This window comes from Perna viridis, chromosome 9, assembly GCF_037379345.1.
Source record: "Perna viridis isolate PV_CMFRI_1.1 ecotype Kerala chromosome 9, ASM3737934v1, whole genome shotgun sequence".
In the NCBI taxonomy this organism is placed as follows: Eukaryota; Metazoa; Mollusca; class Bivalvia; order Mytilida; family Mytilidae; genus Perna; species Perna viridis.
The window spans coordinates 11,001,187-11,028,886 of record NC_142453.1 but is presented as its reverse complement, the minus strand read 5'-3'; the positions used below and the strand labels follow the sequence as shown (position 1 = coordinate 11,028,886).

The window sequence follows — 27,700 nt, the reverse complement described above, 5'->3', positions numbered from 1 at the left end:
ACATTAAGTATCTCGAACTGGTCTATCACTTCCTGTTCGGTCACTACTATATGCGAGAGCTCACAGGGCGAAAGTGGTGGAATATTTGGTAAATCGGGTTCCGTCTCCAGAGTAGATACAGATGCAAAATAATCATTAATATCACATGCTTTATCTACAGGATGATAGAAAATATCACCACTTGACTTAATAGGAGTCTTGACACTATTTACATTCTTAAGTTTTGTAACACTCCTGGCAATGCGCCACCATTTACCTGGAGGAACTGATTTGTTAACAAGAGAATTTTGTAAATTCATGATATACATCTTTTTGGCATCTCTGACCATATCAATAACTTCATTTCTCAGTTTCCTGAAGTTTTCCCAGTCACTTGCAAGATTGCAAGATTTCTACTTTTAACCTTTTTGCGAGGACGATTCCTTTTTCTAATTTTACATTTTATGTCATTATTGACCCAGGGCTTATCTTTTGGTCGGATACGAATCGGTTTTTGTGGGATGAAAGTATCCAAAGTATGATTTATCTCCCCAATAATATTACCGTTAATAAAATTGATATCATTTATCCCTTCAAATCTGCCCTCCCAATCAACATCTTGCAAGTGCTGATTAATGGATTCATAATCACCATTGTTATAAGCATACATGTATACAATTTAGTGTAAGATTTTTCACGTGGAGTAGTGAAATTTAATTCTATAACAGTTGGACAATGGTCACTACGAAAGTTCCTCAAGACATAACTATATTTGATTATGGCTAAGTTATGAACAGATATAGGATCGATAAGATTAGAAGAAGTGGGAGTAATTCTCGTGGGTTCTGAAATAACCAACGAGTCAAACCAAGTCGTTCACAAACTCTTGATAATTTATGATTATTGCAAATGGTGATTAGATCTACATTAACATCTCCAACAATAATTACATTATCAAACTCAGAATCAATACCATTTGAAAAAAAATGTTTTCTAGATGATCCCAAGATGAGGACCTTGCGTTTGGAGGTCTGTAAAAACACATAAGTCAAAATTTTCTATTACCAGAATAACATTCAGCACATACAGATACAATTTCTTTTCTAAATCAGAACCACGATTAACTAGGAGATTGTTCTTTACATATAATATAATACCTCCACCACTATCATAATTTCTATTCCTTCGGAAAGATTCAGGATTGAGATAATTCTCTGTACATGTATCCTCACTTAAGTGTTATCTAGCTGAGATTCAGTAATGATCACATAGTTCAGCATGAATGAGGTCAGTTTTATATCTGACAGAGTTAACATTTAAATTAACAATAGATAGGTTACAAGCCTGGATTCTAGAATTTTCAGGTCCAAGGTGTTCATGGATGTCATTACCAAGGAGTAAAATAACAGATGCCACATAAAATAAGTATATATAGTTCAAGCAATTGTAATATTTTTCTATGTATGTGCTATGGAGTAAATAACTCAAAATATTATTATCATCCATTATCACATATATAGTTTATCATTATTGCCCCTAGTACAGTACAGACAAATAAAAAATTTAATAAGTAGTACATGGTGCAACTGATAAACAATAAACACAAGCTGCTTAAAGCTCCTTCAGGGAAATGTATATTTACAAAGGTGAAATAAAGGTTGAAAAAACTGACTGGTAGAAGAATGACAACCATCAATGTTATACAAAAATGGTCATATAACAAAAGAGGTGAGTGAAAATGGGGTAATTTTGATTCTGATTGTAGATAAATCATATCATGTTAACTAGAATGGACATATAGAAACAGTACAAAATTCCCTAAAAAACATGAAGAACAAGTTTATGGTCATTGGAGCAATGAAAGATTTTGAAAGAGTAATCAAGGGAACCAAGGTTATAGCGGTAATCAAAAGAATGTAATCCAGGGACAAAGACCAGACATGGAAAACAGACATACACAACAAAGAATATAAAGTAACTAAAATCATACATACAAAGTAACAAAAGTAAATGAGCAACTCGGACTCCACTAAAAACTGGGAGCATGCACCAGGTGCACCGGTAGGGTAAGCGTCCTCTGCTTTTCTAGAACACTCGCTGAGTTGCTCATAAAAAGTCAAGTCCGGGGTAGACAAACGAGGGAAGGAAAACTATGAGTCGTTGAATAAATCAGTTTTCATGGTGCTGATGGATACACCATAACGATCCACGAGTTCATGATAACGGCCATAAAACTTCTGTAGTGGTGACTTCAACTTGAACTCAGGGGAAAGCGGAATACGTCTAATTGGAAAAAAATAATCATTTAGAATGGTGCTGGCAATATCAATGGAAAGATTTTGCATGTAATTATGACAAAGAAAAAAAAAACTTAGGAGAAAGTGGAATAACTCTACTTGAAAAGATATGAGGAATTGCGCTAGCAACTTGATGGAGATTAAAATGTACTTTTGTATACATAGTATATCATTGACAATAAGGAGCAAGCAGGTGCTGGATGCTTACACTTTCATGCCTGAATTAGCCATGTGATGCAACCACTCAGCATAGAAATACATGTGAATAGAAAAAAAACAACATATGTACAATGACTTTTAGGTAGGAAGAAAATAGATTTTCACTGAATTTTACACTTGTGTAGTAGGATGCGAAGTTAGTCATCAAGTTAGTCCTAGCCTATGAGCTGGCTTTGTGATCTTGGTCTGGATTGATCATCGTCTCTGGTTGCAGCTGGTGTTGATGTAAAGCTGCCTGGTGTGAAGACTGGAGCACCGGCATTTAAGGCCCCTGCAAAGTCTAATGGTTGGGAACTGGAATTTATGATGGACAGGTTTGCTTGGAGTTTTGAATTCGTACGTTGATGAACTGCAGAAGGTCACATTCTGTGCTGATTAACACAGTTTGTGTATCATCCTTATTGCGCACAAAAAATCCAGCCGTCCGAAGTCCAACAGTTCTTGATCAACTTGTCGTTATAAAGCTTGTGAGTTTTTTTTAATAGGTTAACTTGCTTTTGTGTTAACGTTTCATTAACATAGATCTTTGAGGTCGTTTCTGGTAGATCATTTCTCTCTTTCAAGAAACACTTATTACAATATACTAATGCTCGATATCGATAGGTGGAAAACCTGACAATGATGTTTCGCGGAACTCCTGGTATACGCTGACCAAGACAATGCGAACGACCAATGTGTTCGATAGATAACTTCTCTTCTGAGTGTTAGAATGTCAGTGTTTATAATATTAAGTACTTTTTCGTCGGTATTTCTAATTCATCGACGTTTGTCGATTCGGGGATCCCACTAAATTTCAGACTGGTGCGTCTGGAATATTGTACCATTTCTTCAAACCTGTTTTCTAGTTCAATTCTACTTTCGAACTGCTCCGTGATTTCGGATTTAAATGTAGTAATCAGTGCATCTTTGATTGCTTGATGTTTTAATAGTTCTGATATGAACGTTTTAACGTCTATTTTCATCTTTTGATACATTATTAATGAAATCACTGATATCAGATGAAGAGTCGTCAGTTCTTTGTCGTTTGAGGGACATGGAACAGGGACGATGAAAACTAGGGTTCAAACCCTGCCTGGACGGACCTTGGCCTCTAGAAGATTGCCCGCTTCCGTTTCGATCATTCCGATTTTGTTTCCATATTTTCCCATTGTGCTTGGTAAGAGGTCAAAATATAGTATGCAATGTTTAAATGTCTATATTTTTGTATCTATATATAACCACAGGTCGATTCAAATAGTAAACAATCAATTTTGCAAGAGACTTGTAGTGTTTTGTGAATCACGAATGAATGTTAGATTGAAATATGATGGTGTCATACTGATAATATCTCGTTATATTCACATATTATGGAGCTACTATACCATTATCACCTCTCTCTCTGTTTATCGTGTGAGGCTACTCTGCCATCTTGACTGTGCATATCAAAAGGTATAACAATCACCACACATACAAGTTTTTTTCTCTCTCTTTTACAAAGTATGTGCCTTCAATAACAACTGAAATCCACTAGTGTATCTTTAAACAGGTCATGTCTTATAACATAATCTGGTCTGAAAAGATCACCAAAAGCTGCATAGCATATTCATTGCATCTAGATCTCCACATAATTTACAGGAGCTGTTTACTGCATATTCCTCTGATAATGCTGCAAAACAATTCTCTTTTATCACAGATGTAAGCATAGTGTAAGATAATATGTTGACTTAATAAGAAAGAAATAGGGAATCCACACTAATATAGCACTCTGTACAAAAAATAATTAAATCACAAGGCTAATTATCATTCGATTAAAAATAAAGAAATAACATGACACACTGTATTATATATTACATTTACAAGGCTGATCCATAACGTTCCAACAGACATATTTTCTAGTATCTACACTAAGGCTGGTTATAACACTAAATAGCTTGCTGTATTAGTTTTGCCTCACTTTCATGTGTTTATCATCCATACATATTGTACATGTGAAATTCAGTATGCTTACAGTGAAAAAGTAATACTTCAGACAATAACATATCAGATCATTAAATAGAACAACTATCTTGACAAACAAGTCAGATATGAATGGAAAGTACAGAGTTATACAGTTAATTATATTCTTATCCATGTTGAACATACCGGTACTACTATGATGGCAACACTGGTAGCATATTCTCTCTGGCATCAACTTTATAATACACCAGATTTCAAGTTGATTTTCAAGTCTTTTTCATTTCAGTTTTTATTATGTGGAAAACATAGGAAACTACTTTAAATCCATGTTATACACACCTAAAGAAGAAAAAAAGGAGAAAAATCGAAAATTACCAATATATGTGTATATGTGAACAGAGTTGTCACATTCTGAGACGTTGTATAATATTGATTTGTTTTGACATGCATCATTAATTTGATCCTCTATACTACATAATAACACCTAGATGAACTGTCCCGTACTACCATACATCGTGTACTAAGTTACAGACCTAGATTAATCCTGCTAGGAGGAATGACTCAGCCAGCGAAAGCTATATTTTAATATAGCCCAGCTGGCCGAGTGGTCTAGGGCACTGGACTTAGTGCAGGCGGTGTTGCCATAGATGTCACAGCGGTACAAGTTTGAGTCCCGCGGAGGGAAAGACCAAAAATTTCTTCGCAAATTTGACAGTTCTAACATCGTTGGGAAGTTTTCAGACCCTTCTATAAGTTTACCTTATCTTCCCTGTATCAATTTGATCCGATGGAGCAGTGTATAGAGTCGTCACATTCTGAGACGTTTTTATAGATATAATACTGAATATGTCAAAATCTGTATCACATATGGTATCAACCCTCAACCTATGTCACCCCTTTGGCTGGTGGCCCTTGGGTGATATAGGAGTCTCTGGTTGATACTGAAAACGATACATATTTTGACATGTCGTTTTCATTATATTCAGCAAATATATTTTAAGATTTTTATTTGTGTGCTATCTTAGATATGTCTACCAGTCCATGTAATAAATTATTGACCATCTCATTTTTCAAATTAAGAACGTGACTACATTGGGAAAGTATGATATAACAATTAGTTCATGATACTTGAGTAAAACTGCAGTATATGGACCTATTGGTTGCCGAAAAATATTCAAAAGATCTCAGCTGCACATGGTACAGATTACTTTGGGGCTATCATCTAGTTTGTATATGGCTCTCAGCATTATGAACTATTTGCTAAACTGTATACATGTTTAAATGTAACAATATCAGGCATAGATCAAATGACAGGCATGTCTCGCATACACCTCCTGAAATGGGGGGATTATGCAAGAAACCATAATTTTTCACAAATTGTACCACAAAAAACTCTTTTCTCACTTCAATCTGCATTTAGTTCTATAAACACCCCCCACCCAATTCTCCTACTTCTAAAATCCTAGATCCACCCCTGAATATATAAATATTTTATTACAAGTATACTGTAAATTAAAAAAAATATCATGATGTTTTATCATTGAAAAAAAATATGACAGACTTAAAATGGAAAGAATAAAGACTTGCATTATGTTTGTTATCAGGTCAACATGATTAGCACAATTTTCAATGGAGATTTGTTCCATATTGGATGAAATCAGGGTTTCAATTCTACCATACATACTCAAAAGCTACTGTTCAAGTGCTTCGATACACAAATGATCATGTGCAGATTTTTTATAGGAATAAATTACTTCAGAGATATGCTTTTTTTATCATTCAGTACACATAAAATAACTTTTTGCCAAGCAATATTTCAGTGTTATAGTGCATTACAAAAATAAGATTAAAACAACAAAAGCTTAGATCAATATTCTATTAACATCTGACATAATTGGAAAACATTTTCCAGAGAGAAGAAAAAAAAATCCAAGTTTGAGTTGAGTTAAAGTTGGATTTCTATTCAATTTTGGATTGTTTTTCCAAACTTGAAAGTTATTCTGATGCTTGACCATACACCTTTCCTTGGGCATGTTTTCTTTGGAGGCTAGAAATAATCAGGGATACACCTGCAAAGGCAGATCCAAAGGTAGACCCCAGGTGTGCCATCCCATGCCATGCAGCCCCCTTATGCTTGTAAAGTTTTGGCTATTATATAATAAATATTAAAATAACTAGAGCAGTGGCAGATCCAGATGGGGTGGAGGAAAACCCCCTACAATTTGGGAAGGATATCTTGAAAATCTCACCCCCCCTCCATTTTCCAATTTGATTCATGCCTCCTACCCTGCCACCTGATGGATGCCCTATCCTTCTTAGGTCAGTCAACTCCACCCCCTATTCGCAATTTCTGAATCTCCCACTTCCCAGTAATACCCAGAAGGAAGGTAAGTTCAAACATGCAATGAAATGGCTGGTGACATAACTTTGTCTCATATAGAAAGAATAGGCTGGGATCAAGCTTATACAAAAATAGTTCCATGACAGTTCATGCCAATAGATGACCGTAAGTTACTTTATACCACTATTTGCTAACTCACGTGATAATTATGTTCACCATTAATTGCATGCCTGAAGCGGGAGCGGGGATAACGTTTGCAAGGAGTGAAACGGATAGGCAAATTATCAGAAATCCTTTAGTCGGACCAAGCGTGCAATGCCATAAATTGCAAGGCGGATCGAGATTTTTTTTTAAGGATGAGGTTCTTGCTGTTAGTTGACCATTTAGCACGAAATAAAAAATCAAAACAGGAGTTTTCAGCCCAGAACCCTTTTTGAGTTGTGCCACTGAAGTGTCTGGATTCAATTAAATACAGGCCAATGAACCAAGTTGGTAGCTATATCATTGGGATTTTATTAGCATTCACATAAAATAGCTTTCATTTTTATTATACTATTAGAATATCTTAAATTTAATGTAACTTTTGTGTAGATTTCAGCAGGTGCCTTGTACAAAATTAGAGAATGTGACGAACGAGTGAATTATCCGGCATATGTGGTGTGGCACCCATAGCGCTTAAAAATTGAAATTGACAGTTACGAAGGGTTTATCAATCGAAGATAGAGTATGTTTTTATGATGAATGTGTTATGATCAATTTTATTGAAAACGAAAACACATGTTTTACTTGTATGCCTTTTGTATACCAAATTACGCTATGAGTTATTTAACAGAGCTTGTGATATTTGTCTGACAATACTCAAGACATTACCTTCATACATTTTGTACCTTCTTAGATAAACTAATTAGGAAGTTAAATATCAAGTACAATGTATAAATTAACAGGTGGTTTGAAGGGTTGCAATTTTCGCAACTGACACACGCGAAAACAAACAAGTGCGCACAAGTGATGATTGGGATATATAGCTTAACGTAGGACAGAAAGTCAGATTGATTGATTGATTGTTGGGGTTTAACATCCGAGCAGCAATATTTCAGCTATATTCAGAAGATGAACATGAAATTGATGATAAAATGAATATGAAATGATGATGAAATGAAAAAGGGATGGGACACAAGGATAATGGGGTCGGCAAATTTTGATTGCCACAGGAAATAGGGAGAGGTGGGTAGGGTCGGGCAATTTAGCCTCCTGTGGCGGAGCCCTATGGTTCCTATTCAGGGAGAATACCACAGTAGGGTTCTTTAACGTGCGAGGAACGTGGCATTTTTCCCATCACGGTGCTTCACTATGGTTTGCGGTCAGGTTTTCCGTATTATAGCATGACAACCCCAGCATGTAACACGCCAGGGGAACCCCATTCCACCACCTGGGGCACACATCCCAGTTGTTCTGTGGGCAGAGCGCCCTAGCCCCCGGTTAGGGTTCTGAGCACTATTTAGTCGCCTTTTACGACAAGCTTAGCGCTGCTGCAGGCCTATTCTTTTCACACCCGGACCTGCACGGGACCAGAAAGTCAGAGTCTTGCTTTTAGTGAAAATTAGGACAAAAGGTCTTGCATAATTATATTTTTGGGAATTGTCCACAAAATTGTGGTATTTTATTGAATTTTAATTTTTAAATGCATATAAACAGATGGTCGAACAAATGATTATATTAGTTTAACGGGGAAAGTTATGTTAAAAAAGATTATATGCTTAACATGAGTTTTAATAGATCGGGGCTCCGATCCCGGGACACCCTCTGGACACGCCACTGTGGTATTAAAATTAATCAGAGATATTACAGTATACGATCGAATGACACGTCCGTTAATCAGAATTTAATAAACACGAAATATGTACCGACCTGTACCCGAGACTCTAATCAACAAATTTATACATGTGTGCACGTATTACAATAAAAATTGTAGCATTCCATGTGTTTTTAAAATCATGATATATAAGAATGATAAAAAAAAGTATATGCACATGTGAGATTTGACATGGTCAGCTTCTGGCACACAGTTTTCAGAATAATTAATTACAAATACCACATCAACATATTCGGATATCTTACATGTAATACATCCCATCGGAGTACAGTTTATTCACTAGGCGCAGATCCAGAGAATTTGGAAATTGGTTCCAAAATATATGCTATTATCCACTCATTTGCCAAACTTTTGCATGGTTTATCAAAATTTTCGAACCAGAAGGGCATTTTGAAAAGATAAGCAGTCAAAATTTACATTCATTTTTTGCTTTATTCGTAAACTTTGGGCATGCAACCAAACTTTTCATACTATCAATACCTATAAATTTGAATTTCGCTTTGCTTTTGATATACCCTAATATAAAATACTCCCATTTGACTCCCATCCACACCTATACACATTTTGACCATCTAACTTACTCCCAACACCGCAAAGACCTGTCTTAGTGCACTAAGACCATAAAAGTAGCACTAAGACCCATAAGATGACATTTTTTTCGAAGTAAAAGTACTACCATAAGAAAGGTAAAATACATCAAATACACCAAATTTAGTATAAAAGTAAACAGACTTTGAATCGTTAGATTTGTAGTCTTATATGCTGAAATTCCCGGCACGTGCCGACAATTCCGTGTGTAACATACCATGACTGATTAGATGCCGACTGAATAAACATTGTCGTGGATTGACAGTTTAGATTGCAATATGTAAGTGATAAGTAAGTGTATAAGTTGGAAATAAAATGGTTAGTAAATACGTCGAAGGCGCTTACATTAAAGTAACTATATTAAGTAGATTAATCAATTTTTTTTAATTGAGCTGAAATAATGTTCTTTTTGGATTATTTGTTTATGCACTTTTTGTTTTGGATTTTGCAATTTTTGTTGTTGTTTTTTTTATGAATAATCGTATTGCGGATTTTGAAAAAAGCCTATACAAGAAATGTATAAAGAAACAGTATTAACTCGTATAGTTTTTAATAGTGAAACAATATTTATTACATTAATAACATTTATAGCACAACTTCAAAATCTTTTCTGTGTTCTACGAGGTCTTTTTCGTTGATTGGGTTTTTTTAGCAAGTCTCTGGTATGTGGGCATTTCCAGTTTTCCTTATTTGGATTGAACAGCATTAGCATAATTCTTTTTGCCTAATAATAGTCTTTGGTATAGAGTTTCTTTCTCTTCGGCAGTTTTGGAGATTTGATGTGTAACGGCATATCTTTTAAAATAACCAAATAGTTCATAATTTCCTGTACCAAACAGGGTTCTTTTCAGGCCTGCGAAATGGACTCTAACAATGGCATGTAATGACTTTACAAGTGATGGAATCGGTTGTGCTTCCAGTCCAATGCCCGTTTGAAAACGTGATTGATGGATTCACAGTTGTTGTTGGTCCAAAGGCGGCCTTGAGTCAAGTTTGCCCGTGGCTTGTTTACATAGTCCAATTCAAAGGTGTCGTCTGCTTTGGCTATACCACATGGACCGAATATTTTGTTTAATATGTCGATCCGTTCCGTGTCTTTTGTACCAAGGTTGTTCTTTAGATGATCAGCAACATTGTCTTTTACATGTTTTGTGCATAGTAATCGGGTTGATCCTAGAAAGACCCTGTCTATCGCGTATGTCAGACCCTTTTCTTCGTCACTGCCTATTCCCGTCTATACATTTGATATTCTATTGTAGGCATGCCTTTATATGTGATAGGAATGTATTATACGACAGAAACGAACACTCCCAATGAAGAAATAATAATTATTTCTTACTGTAAAAATGAAAAAAAAAATATTTTCTAATTTCAAACGAGGTGAAAACTTAAAATGAAAATGACCAAAAAATACAATTGTTGTGAATAATTACCTCATGTAGTCTCGACAAGCAGCTTTCGTAACTAAATGAAAACCAAGGTCTCCACATTGCAGTTTTCAAAGTAGGACTAACGAAACTATGATGCGTGTAAATCAAACTTTGTAAATGAATTAAGATATCGTTTCCAAACTTTGGCAATTTATATTCATTTACTATTATTTCTCAATATGTTTTGTGTGTTTTAAAAAAAACATTTTTCCATAAATATGTATTTTTTTTTACTTCAAAGAATAACGACACATTGTACAAAAATTGAACTTAACTTCAAAGTTTTTTCCAATATTTTTTCTATAATTATCCCTAATAAACAAAATCACCACATCTAAGCTTGAACGGTCAATACTGTACGCATCATTGACCGTAATTAACGATCAATAGACTTCAAATAGGTTGGTCACACTCTATTACCCGCGTGATTGTCGGCACGTGCCGGTGAAATTGCACAAAAGACTAAATAGTGAATGATTCAGTGACTATTATTATATTAAATCCAGTACGATCTATGCATTTTTTAATTACCTTTCCAATGATAGTACTTTTACTTCGAAAAAAAAGTCATCTTATGGGTCTTAGTGCTACTTTTATGGTCTTAGTGCACTAAGACCGGTCTTTGCGGTGTTTAGACGGACCGATTTATAAAGGAATTGTTTACATTAATAAAACTAATTTCAGGTTTATGATACATTGAAGTCCCTGTTTTATTTTATAAAATGTTAAAATAGTTCAAAAACTAAAAAAAGCAAACAAACAAACAACAAGGAACGTCCGCGGGAGACCCGATACTGACCAAAAACTATCAACGTAAAATCAAGATTCATGATTCGGGTATGTACAGCCTCTCTGAAAACTATTGTCAAACGGGCGATACTCGCGAGTGGCGAAAGGGCCTTCGCTATTCATAAATACATAGAATAAATTAACTTTACACGTTGCTCCATTCTCCTTTCTAAAATCCCGTTCTCGTTTCTTGCATAATAACTAGAGGAAAACGGCAATTATTTGGTAAGAATATTGACAATTGAGAAAAGCTTTTTGCGTAAATGGTTTATGTAACCTTGCAAGCATGTTAATCTAGACAAAAATGTATGAATTCGATGGTCAAAACAAAACCAGCATTCTCATTACTGATTAAGATAGCCAACGACAATGCATTTTCTCGCTTCGAAGTCGGTCTAAATAATTGGGTGGACAGACATTTCGGCTAGTGGACCTTACAGTCTATAGGATTTTTCAGCATGGCCTAGGATTTTTCGGTTTATCGGAAAACGGCCGTTTCGCTTGAAAATATATAACTTTAGTACTATCTGCTCTTCTTTGCAGATAAAATTTATTAAGTATTTGGTTTTTAATTTAGATTTCAAATAAAGCAAATTTATTACTCACTTTAATTCTGCACACAAGTTTACTTTAGAGCAAACTTACATTAGAAATTTAAAACAAAATGACTGGTAGATAAAGGATTCATAACACTCTTAGTGTCTCAAAAGTTGATTGAAAATATAAATATTTTTTTTAAGTCTAAAAAGAAATGATTTATTTCAATTCTTTTGTGGAAACTTACTAGATAATGAGTAATAAATGGTTTCAATTATTGAGTAATTACAGTGCATATATACGATCATGTAAGGACAGTACTTATTACTTCATTGTCTGCCTAATCAAACAATGCATCAAACCTGGTCATTATTTTATGTTAAATGATAAAAAAACGTCTTTAAAAAGGTGGATGTTTCAGCCAAAGTATATTTATTTCTCTCTTGATAATTTAGAGTAATCATGAAAAGAGAGAAATAAATATACTTTGGCTGAAACATCCACCTTTTCAAAATTTCCTGTTCGAAATGTCCATCGCCTAAATTTTCTAGGCCAAAAAGTCCACTGGCCGAAATGTCCTACATTCAATAATAGAACTGAATGGTTTTCAAAAATTTAATTTAGTACCATTGGACGTGAAGTTAATGGTTCTCTAATGTAAGCTAGCATTCTAGTTTTTATTTGATATATCATATTTTTTGACATTTCTGCTCATTTTTCATGTGATAGAAATGAGCAATCATCATCTAGGTAGCTTTCTTTAAAGCAGTGTACTGCATGGGATTTTTGCATTTCTGGTGACAGATTTATGGGTGAAAATAAGATGAATATTATTTCTATTCATTATTATAAATCTCTGTTAGCCAGTTATAAACATGTATCATGCACATGATTTCTCAAGGAAGTAAATATATATAAGGTTAAAATTCACTTGAATATTTTAATGTTTTGTGAAATTCTAATAATTCAGCATTATGGAGCAATATTGTCCATTTCATATAATCTAACTTGGTATTTTAGCCAGCCCCCTTAACTATGAAACTACTTCAATGAGGTATCCCAATACACTTAAAGCATGCATGTAAATTACAAGTGGTGCAATCCATTGACAGTTGACAGTTGACAGCACTTATTGACCCCGGTTTAAAAAAAAATATGGATTTTATATTATATAAACAATATACAGTGTTTTTTCTTGTTTTCTGGTGCTTTTGAATTAAAATATAAGATCCGTTTTCAATTGTCGGTTAAATTAAGGGATATAATCAACTTTGGGTTGGTTTACACTGCAACATAAACCGCTTCATGGTTTGTTTACAGAAAACCAACCGGAAGTCTTGTATAACCCATAATCTAATCAGCAATTGAAAATAGTCCTTAAGTAAAGTTTTTAAACAATTTTTGATGGCCTGCTAAATACACCTTTCGGTCATGATCTATCTTTATATTAAATATGTTCGACTAGATAGGCTTCAACAACAATCAAATCATATGATCAATATCTCTAGGGACTTGTCTTTACATAAAGTTAAATTGTTAGGCAATGTTACAAAGTTTCAGGATACTGTCTTTCCCATATGTATGAATTGATAATCAAAGACTTTTTAGACTTTCAGATACCTGTTATCCTGATTTTTTAGCTCTGGTGTACATAGAGCAGTTACAAAAACCTGTCTATTCAATTCTATTTTTCCATCCTTGCTCTTCTAGTATACATGTTCTTCTTGTAATTATCACTTTTTAGAAATTTGGTAGCTGATATACCTTTATGGCCTAGATAAATGCATAACCTGTCAAATCCCATTATACAGGAAGATTTACCAGAAATTTTAAGTTTGTGGAAGTAGTTTTACCATCAACAAATAGGTGGTATTATATTGAAATCACCATGTCTGTCTGTTTGTCCATCCACCATTCTGTCCTAGGTAGAAGCAGATGTTCTATATTACTTTGATTCTATTCAATGGTTAATGTGTAAGTTTAATGGACAGAAAAATACAGCTTTTTTTGTCACATTTTATGTGAAATATAAATTTTGAAATTGTGGTACTAGTATTTAGAATTATTATTATTTCATTTTTTTATTTAGGATATTACCATGTTGCAATCATTTTGTTTACATTTGCCTGACTATCAGTATACTTTGTAAGTGCATAACCTTCTTACCTGTTCAATGGATTTGATGAAACTTGCTTGCAATCTTATGTTTGACGTGGAAGATAATCTAATAAAAGAGTTTTACATGTTTAAATAAGTTACCAAACGTAAGCATGTAAAACCCTTTTGTAAGATTTTCTCCCACACACTGCAAGTGCCATTGACATCACAGATTGCTCACAGTTTGAGGTATTTTTAATAAAAATGCAAGTAAGGCTTTTGAAACAAGTATATTTTATGCTGTAAATATGTGAGTCATATTTTATCTGGTTTTACAATTTATACTGATAATTCTTCTTGTGTCTATGAGAATATTTACCAATACCTGTAAAATATTTCTCTTCTCTAAACAGGGTCTCAAAGATTCACAGGTTTTTGTGACTGTGGCCTTTTCTATTCACCATGCTCCATCTGTCTAGGGAGAGTAGAAACCCAGAACATTTAGGTATGTCGATTTATACATACATTGTAACTGGTTAATTAACATTATTACCATATTTCTAAACTTGCACATGGAAATAATTGAAAAATATAGCTATGAATGTTTTTTTTTCCTTTTCACTCTATCATTTTTATGTTAATGGGAAGCATAAACAATTTTCACAAGGAGGACAATTGTAAGGACTCAGTGGGACCTGTTTTTAGTTTTTTAATTATATCCAATGAAACATGTACTAAGAGTGAGACTAAATACCAGTTCTTGAAAAAAAAGTTATTTTGGTAAAAATCAGAAGTTTTATATATGTATTACTATTTTTTCAATGCTAATGATGCTTAAGAATTATATATATTTAAATATATCCACCTTGAAGTTATAGTGGTGTGTATTTACATTTTCTACTTGATTGATTTAGAATTTCAGGTATTTAGATGCTGTACCTGTTCTAATTTTTTTCAGTTTACATGGTGCATTTTTATTAGAACATCCCATTTTTTTAAGGTGAATGAAAGTTATTTTTTTATCTCCAAAATTCATCTACTATGGAAAGATGATCAGTATTTCAAAGCAAAGTAATTATCATGATGAATTGTATACATGTAATTTAGGGAAGATTGTAACTACATGTATTGTCATATTTTCAATTAAGGTTCAAACAAATGGATGAGTTTGGATTTGACATCACACAGATACAGGATGTGAAGTGGCATGCTGGTAAATAATATTCTTGGATTACTGAAATAAATTACTATAAAGGATAGCAAACTTTTGTACAAATGTAAGTGAGACTAAATGTTCATATGTAACTGAATTTTTAAAAAGTTAACAAAGCACAGCAGTATTTATATGCTATCTTTTAATTTAAATACTCAGTCGTGTACCTTTTATACTGGCTATATTAATATTACACAATAAATTTATTCTTAAATATCACAACATTAAAAAGATATACAGCTATATGCAAAATGTCAGGAAGATACATACCAGTAGAAATGGGATAACTTGTCAGGGTGTCATTGATTGTACCAAACATTCATTTTTTACATTAAGTTTATGAAGATTTTAATGGAAATAACACTGTGAATCATGAATGAAAAATGTAAACTTTAATATTTAGAAGTCATATCTCACTTGATATAACTGATACTCTGATTAGACCAGAGAAAATGTTAAATTGAAATTCACTAAAACAACATAGATATATCAGTAATGAACTTACGTAGGGTTGCTTGTTCTTAAAAATGTCTTGTTTTTGAAGCTTGACAAATCATAGAACAATCTTCAACTGTTACTATGTTAAAAGTACATATACACTGTTACTATGGTAAAAGTACATACAAACTTCTGAACAGTTTTGAAAACTGTTTGAAATATAGTGTTGATATTTTAAGGTATTTTTTTCAGGGTTACTGAAAGCAAGCCTTAGTTACATGAAGATCAAGATACCAGTCATATACAAGATTATTTATTCAAAGATTCAAGTGATATGCTTTAGTTCTAGACCTTGTGTGAGATTCATCAGTGGATAGTTATTTTACCTAACCACAGATATTTCTAAAACTTTTATGTGGAGTCTATTATATCTTTTGATTGTACTAGTACTAACAGGACAGATTTATTTCATTGTGAAAATTGTTCATTCTATGGGAAAAAGTTCCTATGGGAAAATTGAATCCTCCCATGAGAAAAAAGTTCCCATAGGAACTGTACATTTCCCATGGGAAGTGTAGATTTCCCATAGGAAATGTGTGATTTCAAGGAACTCAAGATTTTCCTATGAGGAAAGTAATTTTTCCATGGGAAATCTGACTTAAATCCTTAATAGCTTTATTCTTGATACTGTTTTCATCTCTTTGCATGTCAGGTATGCTGAGGCTACTGTAGTACTACATGATCAAAAATCCTACACTTTTCTTTAAGCATGTCAAATTTGCCATTTCCGGAATGGCAAATTTGTACCGCAGAGAGATATATATTGATGAATTCAAAGTGATTTAGAACCTCTGAAAAAAAAAACAAACTGGGCAAGGGTGCCCCTATGCTTTGTTATTTCACCAGGTCTGAGAGGGCATTAGACCAGTAAACATTTGGTTAAAAAAGAACATAAAATGAAGTTAAACCATGGCTTTCCAACATTTCCATCATCACCATTCATATCAGCAGACCATGCCTATTAAATGAACCAATTTTCGTTGAAATCAAAGCAAGTATAGAAAATAGCGGGAAAATGGCCGCCAAGAACGATCTTTCATCATTACCATTTAACTTTTCTTTAGTTTTCCAAAGAACCCAAAAACATTGGAATCTGAGCAATTGGTGAAAATGGTCGTAAAATGGCCACATAAAAAATAATTTCAATATTACCAGTCAACACAATATCATGTTTATCTTATGGGTAGCTTTCATTTTCATTATTCTTCTATACTTTCGGGAAAAAAGAAAAAAAAAAGCATTTTGATCCCTATGTTCTATTTTTAGAAATGACGGTTTTTGATTGATTTAAATGATCAGTGTGTGGAGGAAACCGGAAAAAATATGCCAACCTGAATTCATTTTGTTGCAATTGCATGGTTTCAGAGAGTTGTACACAATATAACGAAAAAAAAATGTTTCAGGGACCATAAATACTACAACAGGCTACAAATTATCTTGAAAATTTCGGTAAAAGTCCGTTTTCTGATCGTGAACAATATTACTCTCCATCAGACTTTTGCTAAAGTCAACGGTTTTGAGTTATTTGCAAAAAATACAGTAATACCAAATTTCATTAAATTCTGTATAGTAGATTCTAAGGGGAAGATTTTTGAAAGTAATAACATAAAAAACAGCAAAAACATAAAAAAGGGCAATACCTCCAACATGGGTCAAAAGCTTTTCACCAAAATTATATTGCAGATTGATCTTTTCATAGTGAACACTTTAACCCCATGTCAGAATTAGACTACACCTAACGGTTTTGGGGATATATGCAAAAAACTGCTGTGTGGCCTCTATGTTCTATTTTTAGTACCAGCGGCCATGTTTTTTTCACCGATCAAAAATCCAAATGATTATTTGTTCAGGATACCCTAAAAACAGTAATACCAACTTTCACTGGATTCTGTAAAGTAGTTTCAAAGAAGATTTTTAAAGTAATGACATCTTAAACAGCAAAAAAGCGTCCAAAAAGTGCAAAAGCTCCAACATGGGTCGACAGCTTTTCAAAAAAATATATCGCAGATTGAAGTTATCATGGTGAACACTAACCTCATGTCAGAATTAGGCTAAAGCTAACGGTTTGGGAGATATATGCAAAAAACTGCTGCATGACCCATATGTTCTATTTTTAGTAACAGCGGCCATGCTTTTAACAGATCAAAAATCCAAACGGTCATTTTGTGCAGGATACTCTATCATATCATAAATAACAATCATATTATGTTCCATCCAAATCCATTCATTAGTTTCAGAGGTGATGTTTGAAAGAGTAATCAAGAGAACCAAGGTTATAGCGGTAATCAAAAGAATGTAACCCTGGGACAAAGACCAGACATGGAAAACAGACATACACAACAAAGAATATAAAGTAACTAAAATCATACATACAAAGTAACAAAAGTAAATGAGCAACTCCACTAAAAGCTGGGAGCATGGACCAGGTTCACCGGTAGGGTACCGCCGAGTTGCACATAAAAAGTCAAGTCCGGGATAGACAAATAAGGAAAGGAAAACTATGACTCGTTGAATAAATCAGTTTTCATGGCGCAGATGGATACACCATAACGATCCACGAGTTCATGATGACGAAAAGTCAGCACGTTTGTCGTAAAGTTTGGTCAACAGTTTTCCTTTACCATCGATTTCTAAGTGTAGGTCAAAATATGAGGCTGACTTCACTGTGTCTGTAGTATATGTTTATCTCAAGTTCCTTGGGGAAGAATTGTTAACGACGACAGACGCTAAGTGATGGCAACAGCTCACGTGAGCTAAAAATGAATAATCAAAATCGGAAGAAAAACAAACATTATACATGGGTTTTAACAAAACACCTGTATTTACACTTTTTGGTCCCTTATTCTCAAACGGTAGGGGCCACAAACTCCTAATAATATAGGAACCTTCCTTTAATTGTTAGTAAAATAGTATCAAATGACGAATGCGCCATAACATTATACGAACGCAACAACTTGCTGTCGTATAAAAAGAATTCAGAATTGTGTTTATAATTTGGATTCCTGCTGCTTGTTAGTGTTTAATATATTTATATTCAGAACGTCTTATACGTGTATACATGCAATTGTTCGAATCTTTCATATGGTGTAATATTTTCAGAACCACAGTACCCCATGTGACACATCTGTTATGAATATTTTAAGTTTCATGGCTTACTTTTGTATGGTGAATAATATCTGAAACCTGACAAGGCATTATCTCGTTAAAATTAAACAGTAGCATTAACGACTTTGTCTACCAAAATCTGTTTTAAATATGTATTGTATTATACTGTATCTATTTGTTTTGTTTCTAACACTCATACCCATATAATGCTATTCATGTGTACTGTTAAATGCCCTTGGAGATATTGGTACATGCAAGTGCTTTTTTTATACAAATGTTCAATGCAAGTTGAATTGTCTCCCTTTACAAAGTTCTCCGTGAAGCTTAACAAACCATGACGTTCGGCAATCACTATAACAAGTGTCCTCACAAGAGAAATAATACCTTGATGTAAATGTTTAGACTGAGAATTCTTCTCTGCTTTACCACTGAACTTTGTATGAATTTCCTCAAACCAAGAAGCAACTTTGGGTGTGTAATTAACATAAACATGATATACATTTTAGCATTCTTGACAGTGCCTATCCAAACTCTCTCTAGGTTGGTAAAGGATTATGTCAGTTACTATTGCAAGGCACCTGTTCAGTTTAAATAGAATGAAAAACATTAAGACTCATGAAAGAATCCAAAGATGACTGGTTAACACAAGCTGAAAGACAAAACAAAAAGCAAAAAGCATGAGCTGCTTGCCCTTCAAGAGCACCAAGGTTCACTGAATTTATTAGTGGGGCATGCACTGTCCTGAGCGTTATAATGTATGTTTTAAGCTGGGGTACATTTTTTAAATTTGTTAATGTCAGGTTGTGCTTTTGGTGTTCCTAGATCGTTTTGTGTAAGAAATTCCCCCTTTTTTATTCACTGGTGTTGTTGCTGCTTCTTCAAACAACAATCAAAAAAATATATGTATCAAAGAATTTTATTGATTGAAAAATTGATCCATTCTTGTTAATACAGAGTACATGTTGTTTTGACAGTTTACTTTCTGTATCCTTCTTAAAAACATCCGTTACAATGTGACAAGTTGTAAAGCCTATCATTGATCTATTTAATCTAAATAGACCTTACATCTTTGGTACATACAAAACACAGGACTAGAAAGAGAGAATTTGTTAAGGTTGAATTGCAAAACACGAAATTTTACCCCTTTGTATTGAAAAATCTAATTAATCTAAATCTGAACGTACACAGCAATCTACATTTTGTTCAAAATATTTTACTTTAAACATCACCGATTTGTTCTTTTCTGATTTAACACAATGATTGATCATAAATGTATAAATGGAATTAACAAGAAATAAAAACGGCTTTCTACACTAACTACAGCACAGGGACGAGGTTACTTGCTTGATTAAGAACAGACTTCAGATAAAGCCATTCCATTCCTCAGCTTGAAATAGTTTCATATCAAACTGTTCTTTTAATGGTAAGCAAGACTGATTAGAAATGTGGGAAAAATAAGAAATAAAAAAAAATGAAACGGTCAATCATCAACAGAGTTAGTAATGACTGCTGCCATGGAAATATGCAACATGGTTGCCTTAAATTACACAAACAAGTAGGCATCAACATTTTGCTGCTACAAGTTTAGACAATATGAAAATAAATGGACAAGTCAACAAATAAAACAGTCCTGTCATTTTCAAATAGCTTGTAAATAAATGTCTTATTAAATGGTAAGTAAAAACTTAAAGGTTGAAATTTTAAATTTCAAATGTGAGGTACATAACTGTTACATGTAATCTTAGAATGAAGAAATAAAAAATACAACATATACAAACAAATATGAAAATCTGACACTGCCAAATTCTAAGTATATTTGTACAATTTTTTACATTGACCTGGGTGATTACTACATTTGTATATTCTGCTAACACACAAAACATTAATTTTAACATTTAACGGTTCATATTGCAAGAACAATTTCCGTCCACAGCACTCGTGTTGATTTTTTTTGCCACAGTCTGTTCTAAGTTGAAATATCCTGGTCAATCCTTATATGCAAAAATCCATTGAATGAAATCTGAACTTGTTAAAAGTGAAGAGAATTCATCGAGCACAACTTGTGAGATAAAAAAATTAGACTGAAGAAACCACAAATAGCACTATAATTACTTATCACAAGATGAAAATCCTTTGTCAATGGCAACAGGCATCCAGCGCACCAAAGTTCATATGCATGTTTATTTTTGATCAGTATTCAGTTATTTATTAAAAAAAGAGAGCTATGTTTATTTTACATTGTTTCATGCTAGCAGTCAAAACTATGCTTTCTTCAATAATTTACTTTCTATTTCTGAGCTGGTCAGTTCATGTAAGTCATTTGCTTGAATTTCTACCTGTACACCTTGTACAGCTTTCTTGATGGCATCCTTGCTGGATGCGTACAACATTTTTGACTTTATACTTGTACTGTCAGGGCTCCTGCAATGTAAAATGTGAAGTCATTAGTGAAGTACAGTGGTAAAATACATTGTATGACAAGGCCATTTGAAAACACTGGAATCTTACAAAGATTACCTTTACTCTCACTTTTGTGTGCTTTCTATAAAATTCAACTGATGACAACAGCTGTACAAGACATGGTCTCTAAATTAACAAGACATATAGGATGCAAGTGGAAGTTACAGATTCTTGTAACAGAGGCAATAGTGACGTAACAAGCAGTTTGTAATATAGCAAAGTAACATCACAGTTGTGGGAAAAGATGACTGATTGCCTATGAAATACAATGTTTTTTTATAAGCGGAAAAAGGTAACTACACATTTTCCTATTGAATGTCTGAGATTTACTTCACCTCAGAGAATTTTTTGTCCTTTCAGTCTTTTCAGTCTTTTGCAAGAACCTATTAGTTAAGATTTTGCTGTTATGATCAATATTTTTTTTCCTTTTGAGACCAAATTTTCACAAAGAAATTTATGAAAATTTTCAAAGTACGCCAATTAAGAATGTGGTGTCAGTGATTATTCCTTTATACACTGTATTTACAAGATGTCATGGCAGGGGAAAAGATTAACGGTCCTGCACACGCCAATGGCGACCACAAATGTGCCTGGGTGACCATTTTTTTTTCTTTTTTAGTAGCCCAGGTTGCGAAAATGTAAAAAAAAATTCTGAACAAAAGTTGTGGTCAGAGTTTTAACTGGTTATCAGAAAGGTAGCATCCCTAAATAAATTTTATCAGCAACCAGTTCTAATAATATAGAAATCATTCCTAACGGATGTTATTAACTGCTTAATAATTTCTACATCCGGTATTTTGGAAAATGTGGAATTTTAGGTACCAAAATTTTGTCCGAAAAAGTCTAGGCTACCAGCCTCAAAAAGTTAATCTTGATTCCTGCATAGAAAGTTTTACTGTTAGGTTACAAATGTTGCTTATCTTATTTCACCCGCAGGTGAAATGAGGAAATCACATATGGCCTAATGCAGGTAAGATGAGGAAATCACATATGGCCTAACTATACAAGTAAGTGAATGATTGTGGTTTTGCGCCCTATGACAGAGATTTGATGCATTTCAGGACAAATGAACACACCTTGATTTGTAAATGTCAATTTACCAGATTTTTTTAAGTGCTAGCTCACATAAGCAATTGCCTGCAAATACACTACAATGAAGAAAAGTTTCAATTTCTCCACTCTTCACAGTTGAGTCACTAATGTCCTCCATTGTGACTCCACCACGGTAAAGCCGGGATAAAACCGCTCCATTTCAAAAGATCGTTTCAGACAATATTTAAACTGTGACTCCACCGTGGAGTGTGGTGAAGTTAAAATTTGAGTTGACAGTATTGCAGGCATTTCGCCGCTCTCAAAATACTATTCAGTCATCAAGCCAACAAATAAATAAAATATACAAAAAAACCCTACTAATAACTTAATGTTCCATGTATATTTTACAAATATGAACTTGAGAAGATATACATGTACAACAGAACAACAAGTCTAAAACAAAACCCAACTTCCTCAAACTAGATATTCAGTTGGACCAAATTGATGTGACCGACATTTTGAGAATAAAGATCTATCCCAATATCTTTAGAAATAATCTTTTAGCAATATAAGAGAAACTTGTAACTGATTGTGATAACAATGCCTTAGGAAGGAAGACAACTCCACAAAATGACTCAAATTAAGGGTGAGCAATGCTTCATAATTAAAATTTACTTGTAAAATAGATGGGTCACTTGTGCACACTATTGGTATTTAAGCAACAGAAATGTCATTTTATAAAAAAATTAACCAGACAGGGGAGCATATTTACATTTGACATCTTCCAATATGTCCATGTGACCACAAAGAAAGAATGTTTTTTAATTTGTAGAGTTAATTCTTTCACTCACCAATGAATAAATACTATCTTTGAGTTTTTTGTTGAGAGCTGTTGGCTCCTCTCTTGATCTTCTGTCTTTACGTAGTCGTAATCGTAATAAATGTATCTAGGCTCATGCATCAGTAGTTCCTTAATCAGTGCATCGAATGAAAGTTCGCCTTTTGGCCACTCTTTTTCGATAACTATTTCCTTAGTCTTGTCCACGTCTATTTTGAGCATCAGACAGCTAATTGTGTGTTTTAATTTCATTTCGTTGAATTTTGAAACGATATCATCGCTAACGGTTACCCCTGACATAGCCATCTTGAACGATTGAAGTGTATTGGAAAGAAAGACCAAGCCACGTCTGCTTTTATTTGGGTCGAGTGGGGATAGGAAATGACATCAAAATCAAAAATAATTGCAAAAATAATGCCATAAAAGCTCATCGAATAGATTTCCTAATTTCATTATTTATCATAGTCAAAAGTATATAAACATGTTTGCTTGATATAAATTTGTGTAATCACTAAATTTATCCTATTTTACTTAACGGTTACTTACAATTCAAATTGCCAAATTTAGATATGTAATGCTGTCGTCAACTCCATTAACCCGTGTTAGCTATATTAATATAATTTATTGTTTCCCATCAACATGATCATATTTGGATGTATATTTAAATGAAATGTATTAATACTTTATTTGGGCATTGTTTACCTGTATACGTAGGTAAACAGTGACTTTAAAGATAGACTCGCAATAAATGCAGAAAAAGAAACTAGATTCACGCTTCATATATTTAATTAGGGCCCGTTTAAAAAAGAATTTCTATATATAGTAAAACAAACTATACTAAAGTATGTGTGTTTATTTACAAAGATCTCGAGATAACAAGTTTATTTTTCTTTATAATTTTACCAATGAGGTTTTTATATAATCATTGTTCATTCAAGTAACAGTTCTTGTAAGAATCATGCAAATTCTGTAATATGTGATACGCACACCTCAAAAAAGGCTACATATTTTTATTTTTGTTATTAAGTTGCATTATAGGTCTATATGATGAAATATATAATAATTCATTTTAATATGTCTGCTCTTAGGAGATAATTGACATTATGAATCCAACGCTTTTTAATAATTAAATATATTAGTGTCATTTACATAGTTATCGATCCCTTAATTTTGAATTCTACATCATATTTTATCAATTTTTATCTCTCAAGAGAACGGGTTATCTCAAAAGCCACATGTTAATTTCTGTTATAACATTTTTAACAAAATATCAAAAATAAAAATATGTAGACTTAATTTCCAACCATGTATCATATTTTGGATGATTCTTAGCTGGAGTGCAAACTTAAAAATTGAGTTGAAAGGTCGAGCAGACTCATTATAATATGCTTTCCGGACGGACTGTCACTGTGAAGGAGGACTTCTTTCGCGACTAGAGGCACAGAATGATCCTTTTATCATTTCATTTCATTCAGATAAAACCATTTCATTCCTCAGCTTGAAATAGTTTCATATCAAACTGTTCTTTTAATAGTAACCACGACCGATTAAAAAATGTGCGAAAAAAAAAATAATAATAAAAATGAAACGGTCATTCATCAACGGAGTTAGTAATGACTGTTGCCATGGGAATATGCAACATGGTTGCCATAAATTCCACAAACAAGTAGGCATCAACATGTTGCTGGTACAAGTGTAGACAATATGAAAAAAAAATGGACAAATCAAAAAACAGTCCTGTCATTTTTAAATAGCTTGCAAATTAATGTCTTATTAAATGGTAAGTAAAAACTTAAGGGTTGAACTTTTAAATTTCAATTATCAGGTACACAACTGTTACATGTAATCCTAGAATGTGGAAATAAAAAATACAACATATACAAACAAATATGAAAATCTGCCACTGCCAAATTCTCAGTCTTTGTAACATTTTTTAAATTGACCTCTTTTTATGCGATGGTATTTTAACTATGGCCTGTAATGTGATATATAGAAATAAACTAAAATAATGAACTCTCTGTCAATCCCTTTCCAAATATCTGAGTGGTTTTTATTCGAATTTACACCTTTGTTAATGTAGTTTTCTTTCATGTTACTATCTGAAATGCTTTCTGTTACTTTACTTATAAATTAAATTATATTTTGTTTATATAATGACAATGAAAATAGAAATAGGTTTTAAAATGTATCTGGATTTGTATGCGTTGAATTAAAAGGAAAAAAGTCACATCATCTCAAAACGATTTTTTTTGTAAATATTGTTAAAACATGCAATTTTCCTTGCTGTTACATTATAAATTTCTTCCTGTTACTTTTTTAACATAGTTTAAGGGAATATCTTTTCACATAAAGTCTCTTTATAAATGTAATAAAGTTGAATAGATTATCTCATAAACATGAATTATATTTTTGCCAAGTAATACTTTCAATGCATTTTCATGTTTAAAGAGTCTGTGGAAACCAATATCCAAAATGATGGCAACAAGTCTGTATAATGATGAGACATAAGTGTCAAGACTTGTTTTGGAAAGGAAGTGTCGTAAAGTGAGTGAGAGGTATAGAATAAAGAATAAAAATGTGATGAAATCCAAGAGGTTTCTGTATGAAAGGTGGGAAATCATTTATGGAGACATCATGTAATTTAGGTGACGTATAGTGGCGATGGCCATGACTCCTTTCCCGTCTTGGATTTTTGTCAAATAAATTCATCACATTTATGCTATTGTTATATTGGCTTGAAAGGTTTCCTATACTTTTGATGTTGTCACTGCATCCGTAAGGTATTGCAGTACCTAGTCTGCGTATCCAGTACTCCCCTCTTTCCCTACGGTAGTTTTTAATTAGAACGGGACTGTTCGTAGGATGGTATTGTTTTTTTCACAAATACGAACTTTCATAGAGAGGATTGAATGATCTTGTTGATTAAAGTGTTGATAAACTGTCGGAAATTTGGTGGTGTTAATTCCCGAACGATGATCGCACATTCTTTTGTTTAATCATATTTGCCTTTCTCAGACATATATTTAGTTTGTTGATTCATCCTGACTTCTTGTATGGAAGGTTTTGTTTGTAAGGGAACTGGAGAAGTAAGAGTAGGTTATAAGAATGTTGCAAAGACATAGTTCTTGGTAGAGATTCCTCATACTTTGTAAGAAATAATACCAAAGCATCTTCCAAATATACAGAGGAAGATGTTATCAAAATGCTGGAATTTTTAATCGATAACATATTTGTCCATTGTGGTGGACGTGTTTTTCAACAAACGGTCGGCATTACAATGGGAACAAATTGTGCTCCTTTACATGCTGACCTATTCCTTCACTCTTATGAGGCTGAGCTTATAGCTGATCTGATCAGAAAGAAAGAATATCTTTTGGCTAGACCCTTCAATCTCAGTTTCAGCCATATAGATGACGTGTTATCTTTAAACAATCCTAATTTCGGGGATTTGATATATCGCACCTACCGAAAAGAATTTGAGATAAAGGACATTACAGACACTGTGAAGTCAGCCTCATATCTTGACCTACACTTAGAAACCCTTCAGCACCTGTGTATGGAGTGTTCATATCACAGCTCATACGTTATGCCAGAGCTTGCCGAAACTACGCAGACTTTTTTTATCGCGATAGAACTCTAACAAATAGACTTCTGGAACAGGGTGCTGAAGGGATGTTGCCACAGATGAAAGGAAAGTTGATAATTCTGATAGAAAGGTCAACACGTTTGTCGTAAAGTTTGGTCAACAGTTTTCCTTTACCATCGATTTCTAAGTGTAGGTCAAAATATGAGGCTGACTTCACTGTGTCTGTAGTATGATTTATCTCAAGTTCTTTGGGGAAGAATTGTTAACGACGACAGACGGTAAATGATGACAATAGCTCACGTGAGCTAAAAAAGAATAATCAAAATCGGAAGAAAAACAAACATTATACATGGGTTTTAACAAAACTCCTGTGTTTACCCTTTTTGGTGTCTTATTCTCAAACGGTAGGGGCCACAAACTCCTAATTATATATGAACCTTCCTTTAATTGTTAGTAAAATAGTATCAAATGACGAATGCGCCATAACATTATACGAACGCAACAACTTGCTGTCGTTTAAAAAGAATTCAGAATTGTGTTTATTATTTGGATTCCTGCTGCTTGTTAGTGTGCATATATACTTATATTCAGAACGTCTAATACGTGTATACATGCAATTGTTCGAATCTTTCATATGGTGTAATATTTTCAGAACCACAGTGCCCCATCAGAACCACAGTGCCCCATGTGACACATCTGTTATGAATATTTTAAGTTTCATGGCTTACTTTTGTATGGTGAATAATATCTGAAACCTGACAAGGCATTATCTCGTTAAAATTAAACTGTAGCATTAACGACTTTGTCTACCAAAATCTGTTTTAAATATGTATTGTATTATACTGTATCTATTTGTTTTGTTTCTAACACTCATACCCATATA

General features: G+C 33.4%; 1 protein-coding gene and 2 long non-coding RNA genes across 3 annotated transcripts; 1 reads left to right on the top strand and 2 right to left on the bottom strand.

The window, feature by feature from the left end:
- Positions 1-131: 131 nt before the first annotated feature.
- Positions 132-7,042, bottom strand: LOC148606680 (uncharacterized). The gene is made up of 3 exons (XR_015915099.1): positions 6,971-7,042; positions 4,617-4,769; positions 132-4,140 (listed from the first exon to the last, which is right to left on the bottom strand). It is a non-coding gene; the product is annotated as an uncharacterized LOC148606680 (long non-coding RNA).
- A 4,541-nt stretch (positions 7,043-11,583) lies between these two features.
- On the top strand, positions 11,584-15,334 carry LOC148606679 (uncharacterized). The gene is made up of 3 exons (XR_015915098.1): positions 11,584-11,676; positions 14,499-14,590; positions 15,234-15,334. It is a non-coding gene; the product is annotated as an uncharacterized LOC148606679 (long non-coding RNA).
- Positions 15,335-19,875: 4,541 nt separating this feature from the next.
- On the bottom strand, positions 19,876-23,575 carry LOC148606678 (uncharacterized). Its single transcript, XM_088544855.1, has 2 exons — positions 23,245-23,575; positions 19,876-21,322 (listed from the first exon to the last, which is right to left on the bottom strand). Exons 1-2 carry the CDS (start codon positions 23,535-23,537, stop codon positions 21,163-21,165), a joined length of 453 nt encoding a protein of 150 aa, XP_088400981.1. The 5' UTR covers positions 23,538-23,575; the 3' UTR covers positions 19,876-21,162.
- Positions 23,576-27,700: the final 4,125 nt, after the last annotated feature.

Bases quoted from the DNA above. Each gene is read 5' to 3' on its own strand.
- LOC148606678 (XM_088544855.1), bottom strand. From the start codon at position 23,537: ATGGCTATGTCAGGGGTAACCGTTAGCGATGATATCGTTTCAAAATTC. The intron at 21,323-23,244 runs GTGAGTGAAAGA...TTTACATTGCAG, and splicing joins AAGATAGTATTTATTCATTG to GAGCCCTGACAGTACAAGTA.